The following is an 8,042-nucleotide window of genomic DNA, read 5'->3' as shown; positions in this document are numbered from 1 at the left end:
GCACTGGCCCCGCTGGCGCCACCCCTGGTTACAAGCACTTTATTGAATGCTTCTTTCTTGTACCACGTGACCACTTACTGCAATTTGCTCAAGACTGCAACATCTTTATTGTTTTTCCAAAACTATTCCATTGAGATAATCTAGTTGAACTGACATTGCTCAGCATTTCTTGCGCTGGCATAACAAATTTGTAATTTCTTACTGGATCTGTGTCCATCTTCGTATTATTCTACACCCAAGAAGAAGTGCATTTTAGATTGGATTGAAGTGTTTAATGCACAGCACATTCGAGATATCTAGGTCAACCTTACTAAAATATCTGGAGCCTTTTTAACTTCCTTACTACAGCCCCTGATGTGGATAGACGGGAGTAGCAGGACCGGATCACCGGGTAGCTCAGACGTGAAGAGACATTTAAGGGAGAAGCAAGTTACTGTAACAGCTAGTCCACACCTCGAGCGCTTTGAGACCGTTTCTGTATACAACGCTATATAAATCTAACTACATTACATACATTTATACACAGTCTAATTAAATATCATCTATGTCACACCTATCAACTAACTTAATACCTTATACTGTACCACGTATTAATTTAGCTTCTATATAGAGTACTTGTAATTGAGACTTCATTGGACTCAGTTCTAAGTATTTTTCATATATATTCTGTTGGCCAGTATACACCAACAATATCTTTGACCAATTGTGAATTATTTTACCAACAGTTTTCCAAAATTGTTGGTAGTGTACTTTGTAAAATATAAAATGAATAATTTGAAAAACATTACTATATATTTCGAGATCCATCGGTTGTGTTTGAATTCAAACCTAGTCATTAGCTCAAGAAACAGTGGTCGATATAATAATAATATATAATGCCAAATTGTTTATCTGGGGGTGTTGGTTCGTTTCCCATTCGTGTAACGCGTTTTACAAGTACTTGTGGACATATTGAATATTGTGTAATAATATGTCAGGTTGGATTAAAGGACATTTCTATTCCTAATAATAATAATAGTAATATGAAGGTGGTTATAATCGTCAACAAGCAATAGGCCTACCTATAAAATCACAAAAAACAAAAACTAAAAAAAAAAAACGATTAACGTCTGTAATAAACTTCGAAAACTTCGAGTCATTCACTAGTCCTTCATTACGATTGTCACAACTAAGTAACCCACAGTGAGTAAAACACCAGCTATATACAGAATATATAGAATGGTCTTCACTGTTGAACCCTGCAAAACATAAGATTTAAAACATTTTAGCATCCGAACAAAGAACGCTTAAAATAGACTATTAAATGTAATATTGGGAATTCATAGTAAAATTAGTTTCATGTTGACTTTGTTCATGTTAATATCAACTTATGAATTATATTTACTCTAGTTTAGCGTATCAAAAGAGTAGCAATAACTACATAAACGTCACCATTACACGTCAACACGCACAGCTAAGATAAAGCACATCAAACAGACATCATCATTAGCGTGTTACAACAAAAACAACGATTAATGATATTAATTTAAAAAATAAAACATGCAAGAACTTACCGGATTCTCTTGTGTTGAACTATTTTGTCCTTGTTTAAATGGTGCATCTGTTGCGGAATCAAAAGTATCTAAAGCAACATCACCCGGAGTGTCTGAAATATATAATGAAAAAGCAATAGTTCCTTGCTTTTGAAGCCGATTTCATGATGGGCTCGATACCTTCTACTATTTAAAACATGATCACATTGTGGTAAATGGCGAAAACACCAGCAGTAATTGAGATACTTCACCGACATTAATCGTTGATCCCCCTCCATACAGCCTAAATCCATAACATATTTAGAAAATAGAAAAAGGATTTGGCCTCCATTTAGCCCGAAGTGCCATATTCGTTAATAATAATTATAGTTAAGCACAGATTGGGTCAAATTCACTTCCATTCATGGGACAACGCGATACCAGTGTTCTCTCAATTGAAAACTTGTTTCTGGCGTGTAAATTTGTCCATATAAAGCCAGCTTACCGTGCGCAAAGTGAGGTATTGAGTTCAATGACTTAAAAAAAAAGACAATACATATAATTATAGTCTATAGGCCTGGGCTGCATAGGCCTAATAAGTGCTTTTTTACTCTACCAACACACAATTTTTACTAGTTGGTCAGTTACTTTCACTGGTAAAATTGACAGCTAAAACGGCTTCGGGAGAACACTGGATACAGATAGACGTAAAAAAAGAAACATTCTTACCCTGTTTTTTGTTGCAGAATCCATGAACTTCAAGTATAATAAACATCAGCAAAATAAAAACTGCAAATCCAATCAAAACATTAAATGCGTCGATGTCAGTCACTTTGTCAATTTCCATGTAATAGATTCTGACACCGAAAAACACTGTCACAACTGTAATGTACAATTAAAAAAAGAAAAACAACCTTTTAGATATTGAACATTAAAATCATGTAGTTCGATGATGACATATAATCGGAGACAACTTATTTATTTATTGTTTTTATTTATTTGTTCTTTTACTGGGGTTCCTCTTCAGTAACAATTTAGGCCTACTGCTCTCCCAGAGAGCCCAGTACACATAAAACAGTCCACGACACACAAGACAAACATACACACATGATGCTTTACACAAACTAAATCTCAATATGAGTTTAGGGAGTGGAGTTGTTTTGGTCATGAGAAAAAGTCCTGCAACTGACAGGAATTTAACCCATGACCCTGGGATTAGAAGGCAAGCATCTTAACCACCAAGCTATTCAACTCCAAGTACAAGTACAGTATAGTTGTCTCAGATCATGGACCTATTATTTTGGAGAAAATAGAGTTTACGTGAGTTTTTCAACAATATAGACACTTTAGTTATATTTGTATGATCTTTAAGCTCTTTATAGTATATTATGTGCGCAGTAGCTGTGATTAGTCAGTATAGCCCGGCTTCTATTCTTTTCATTGAAAAAAGTACCTAGTTTTTAATGTAGGCCTAAGGATGTTGGGTTTTGATGCACATGAACCAATGGGTTAACTTCTATTCGGAAATAGGTCCTGTTTATAGTAGGCCTTAACTTGCATTTCAGCCCTCCGAATTAAGCACATTGCATGCAACATTGTAAGTGAACTCAGAAACTTAAGTCTGGCTTCCCTAAAATTGCTACACCCTCGCTACAGTGTGCAGTCGTTGTACTGCTTGGCAGTCCCCGACGCAATCGGGAGGACTCCGAGATTCGACCGACTAACCAGCGTCACCGAAAGCTGTCTGCGATAGCGTGTAGCGGTTGTATGGAAACAGTGGTTCAGTGCAAACGCAGTCAAACCGCGATACTGGAAATAGGAGCAATCGACACACAAATATTAATTGTAGTTATTAATATGAAATCTTACTTGCACTGAGCCAGCCTAGGAAACCAACGGAGAAATGCAACACGTTGAAAATTGGTCTCCTAAAAAAAAAAAAGAAAAAAGAAAAAAAGGATTCTTGGTGAATTTACTTGAATTTGAGTTCAAACTAAACACATTTAAAGAAATGTAGATGCATTGGGACATTTACATATTTTTTATTTATTTATTCAATTGGAATAAAAACACAAACACAAGCAGCCGGCAGGCTGAAATAGTGTGTTAACAGTACAAATAGGCCTATTATATAAAAATATATATTACAAGAAATGGTAAAAAACTACTGACAATATTATCAATTTCACAAATTACTCAAATTATGAATTAATATAGTTATAACCATAACCAGCAATATTAACTTTAAAAAAATTACATAGAAAGTATATAAAACCAAAAAAGAATCAATACATACAAAACACAAAGAATATGAAATAAAAAAAAGGGGTTTTTATGGGTAAGTATTTTTTAAATACACTAATTCTATGTTCAAGTTGAAAATTTTATATTAACTTCAAAATGAGCAAGTTAATTTCATTTTCTTAATATCTCAATGTCAATCAAAGATACTAGAAACACAAGATAGAGTTCTCCAGAGAAAAAAAAATGTTCCACCGAAATGCATTGTGGGAATACAAACAATGGGGCGCCGCGTACGGCTGGATCTAAACAAACTTCTGCCACCGTTACATGACTGTGAGCACATACTCTTCTTTTGCGGAGGTTGAAACCGTTGCCATTATCCATAAGATACAAACAAGTAGGCATAAATAAATCAAAACAATAAAATGACAGACATCTGCACCAAATTCCGCCTCATTTTTGCTATGCGAGTGCTCTATCATAGATTGACTGGACTACTTTAACAATAGTAGAGATCAGTGGTCTGAACTGATCGTCATTAAAAATTATCCGTTGCGCGCGCGTCGTCGTGTTGCGTTCTTTATAGAATCGCGTTGGCCGAAACGCGAATGACCAAAGGTCCAAACACTGGATAGAGCACTCGCATAGTAAAAATGAGGCGGAAATCGTGCCCGACGTAGGCGGCGCCCTTCTTTTTAACCATGCAAGTTTTCTATACTTCGTACCCGACGTACAGGGCGCCCTTCTTTTTCCAGTAATGGAGGAAAACTTTATTATTAGAGTGCGTCCGCCCGGCGATACGGTTTTGCGCTATATTGTATTCTATACTGATCCATAGGCTTACAGTAATTGTGTGTTTTATTTGGATAATAGCAACGATTTCTACCTCCGCCAAGGAATTATGTATTCACCGTTGTCACTGTCTGGGTACAATTGAATTGTACAATTGTGTACAATTTTTTAATTGAGAATTGACAATATAATACGCGACGACTTGGTAACGAAAGTTTGGTTGAAGTTTTTTTTAGATCCAGTCGTAAGGGGCGTTCCATTGTTTGTATTCCCACCATGCATTTCGGTGGAACACTTTTTTTGTGTGTGGAGAACTCTATCTTGTGTTTCTAGTTTCTTTGGTTGGAAGAATTCAAGACAAAGGAAACAAGTCTCCTTCTCTCTCATACCAATTACCTGTCCGGTTAGCTCATATAAGATGCGTTTTGACAGTGTCCCAAATGAAGACATTATTATATTATTCCGTCTTTTTACGATTACGTACAATACTTACCTTGGTGTTCCTGGATGTGGCCTGAAAATCGCCATGATAGGATTCAGTGTCCCTAGCCCAACAGCAGTTGACCCAATTATAGCATGATAAAACTTTGGAAAGAAAAAAAAATCATGCAAAAACACTTTATATTTATAGATCAATACATTCATACAATGCGTTTACATATATATTTTCCTTAAATATTACTTTAGTTTTGTAAATGTTAGAGAAAACTCAACATATGAAACAATGTTTTAGAGGTAAGATCCTGAAGTTCTAGATTAGAGGCTAAAAATATATTAAATTACTTACTGTAGTATTTCCTTTTCCTTTGCCAACCCATCCATCTACCGTCACAAAAATTAGTATGAAACTTGAAGCAAATGATAGCCAAGCCGTTATCATGCACGTGGAATGGATCTATATTATATATAAGGTGTAAAAATATAAATTTGTTTTGAAAACAAAGTATTTTTGTTTATGCATGTTTCAATAGGGAGATTTCGCAACCTTACAAGAACGAATACGAATACGTCATTATTATTATCGTTATTCGTGCCTAAAACGTTATTGACAATGTTATGCTGAACGAGCTGAATATGATCCTTGATTCATGTAAAATGAATGAAACGTTGTGACAAATACTCTGCTCTGTAGGGGAAGAGTTGACTAAATATTTGATGAAATAATCACATTCGTTATCAGGGTTTTAAATTTAAGCTTGGGAAGTCAGCACTCCCTGTTTCATTTTTTCTACATGTTACATGTTTGTAATAAATGTCATGACAAAATAGGCATGTGCTCATATGTGTTGTTATGTTTGTGGTACCGTTTTACTTATGTATTACTAGGAAAAGATACTCGGCATGGTATTAGCAATTAATGAACATGTTATTCCAAGAACAGGGCCATTTATTTGCAAAAAATGACCACATGTTTAGTTGATATTTTAAGGAAGGTCATCCCGTGGGTGTGTTTGAACTGCCAGTTAACTAGACATACTGCTGGAATAACGGGTCAGAGGTCAATAAAGTCATTTCCTGTAAACTGTAATAAGAAACAATAATCGGTAATACAAAATATGTGTAATAGACCAAAATACAATTATTTTGCACATCGTATGAAAGCTTATGAAATCGTCTATCTAATGATACAAAAATTCTTTTTGTATCTTCTTATTTTAGGTACGTTCTTGAGGTAAAAACACATAAGTTTTTCCTTTTTTTCGTCAAAATTTTATATTTTTAGTTTTAATTTTATTTTTTAAAAACATATTAAATCAACAGATATTTTAACCATTCTCTTTCAGAATTAGACCGATTATGCTATAGTGACATTAAAACAAAAAAAACAAAAAAATCAAATTTTGACAAAAAATGACAAACCTTTGTGTTTTTATTCCAAACCTATACCTAATACAACAAATTTAGAATCAATGGCTAGGCAATTCTATAAGCTTTCATAATTTCAAATATGTGCAACAATTTTTGAAAAAAATTGATATTTTTAGTTTCCATTTTATTTTAAAAATATATACTAGATTAGCAAATATTTTTAACCATTTTCTCTCAGAATTAGACCAATTATGTGATCTTAAAAATCAAATTTTAACAAAAACTGAAAATATTTTGTGTTTTTACCCCAAACCTGTACCTAAAACAAGAAGATACAAAAACAAGTTTAGTATTAATGGATAGGCAATTTCATAAACTTTCATTATGTGCAACATAATTGTATTTGGTATATTACACATGTTTTATATTCCCGAATATTATTTTATAGTAAAATTGACCGGAAATGACCTTTCTTGACTTCTGACCCGTTATTTCAGAAGATATGTCTCCTAATACGGTTGTTATACTCTCACGGGATGACCTCTCCAAACATTCCTACTATACATGAGGTCATTTTTAAGAAATAAACCCTGGCTCCAGGACTGTGTACTTACACGAAACCAAATATTCTTTCCGAAAACTGTCGTGTTTGGCCACACTTTTTTAAAGTAACGTGCTGTGAGAACACCGATACTGGCGAGGCCAATCCAACCAATTATCATAAGAGAGCCTAATTAAAATGATACAATCATAAAACAGGTTAAACATTTCCCACACAAATAAAATATACGAGCAGACTGAGGTAAAGACAACCTGATTTCTTGCTTCGAACAAGATATCCATTCGTTGAAGTCTTTTGAATATAAGCCTATACAAATCTGACGTTAAAGGATCGGGACTAGGATAAACCTTCGAATATAGATTGACAATAATATATAAACATTATGCGTAAATATGTATTTAGTAAAATAAATTAAATTTAACGAAAGTATGGAAGAAGCATAGGAAGAAAAATAACGAAAATAAACAATAATAATCATTTTGTCATTATTGAATCACGTTTTTGTGAAAATCTGTTGGCACTAATCGTCAGAGGTCAGGTTCCGGCAGCCTACACGTTTCATATCGACATCGAACACAAGACTTAAGTGATTTCCAAGATTTTTCATATGGAAAAGGTTTATTAGCAAAGCTTTAAGTAACGCTAAATAGAGTTAGAATTCTTATTATAAAAGAATTCGAAAAAAGTATGTATCCTACCTTGATCGAGTTAGTAGTGATTATGAAAAGGTTGAGAATATGCTGTGATCTTAAATTTGCGTTCAAAGGTATAAAACGCAATCAGTGCAAGAAGCCCTGGTAGTGCAGCCGATTCTACCTAAGGGATCAGTTTCAGTGACAAATAAAATTCTGATACACTTCTACACTGGTGGTGGCAGCACCACCAGTCATCATCTGATTAAAATCCCCTAATCATGTTTGGTGGAGGAATCATGAATGGTGATGTCACCGAAACTGATACTTATCAGATCTATTATGTAGTGTGTACCAGTTTTTTAATCAGCATTCCTTAAGTAGATGTGCGTGTGCGTATGTAAAACCATGTAAAGATATAATGCGCGTGTGCGTATTATATATATATATGTATGTATATAAACGTATATATATATATATATATATATATAT

General features: G+C 34.1%; 1 protein-coding gene across 2 annotated transcripts in view; it reads right to left on the bottom strand.

The window, feature by feature from the left end:
* Positions 1-305: 305 nt before the first annotated feature.
* The window catches only part of LOC117112673, a 24,125-nt gene continuing 16,388 nt past the window's right edge, over positions 306-8,042 (bottom strand). For both annotated transcript variants that reach the window (XM_033255802.1, XM_033255803.1), the window contains exons 15-21: positions 6,971-7,086; positions 5,335-5,442; positions 5,041-5,132; positions 3,381-3,439; positions 2,241-2,393; positions 1,554-1,645; positions 306-1,238 (exon numbers count right to left, since the gene is read on the bottom strand). In XM_033255802.1, coding sequence (XP_033111693.1) covers positions 1,143-1,238; positions 1,554-1,645; positions 2,241-2,393; positions 3,381-3,439; positions 5,041-5,132; positions 5,335-5,442; positions 6,971-7,086 — 716 coding nt within the window. In that variant the 3' untranslated portion in view covers positions 306-1,142. The remainder of the gene's footprint in view (positions 1,239-1,553; positions 1,646-2,240; positions 2,394-3,380; positions 3,440-5,040; positions 5,133-5,334; positions 5,443-6,970; positions 7,087-8,042) is intronic.

This window comes from Anneissia japonica, unplaced genomic scaffold (assembly GCF_011630105.1).
Source record: "Anneissia japonica isolate Jap-2015-1 unplaced genomic scaffold, ASM1163010v1 scaffold288053_len460827_cov147, whole genome shotgun sequence".
NCBI lineage: Eukaryota > Metazoa > Echinodermata > Crinoidea > Comatulida > Comatulidae > Anneissia > Anneissia japonica.
This window is presented reverse-complemented; position numbering and strand designations above follow the sequence as displayed.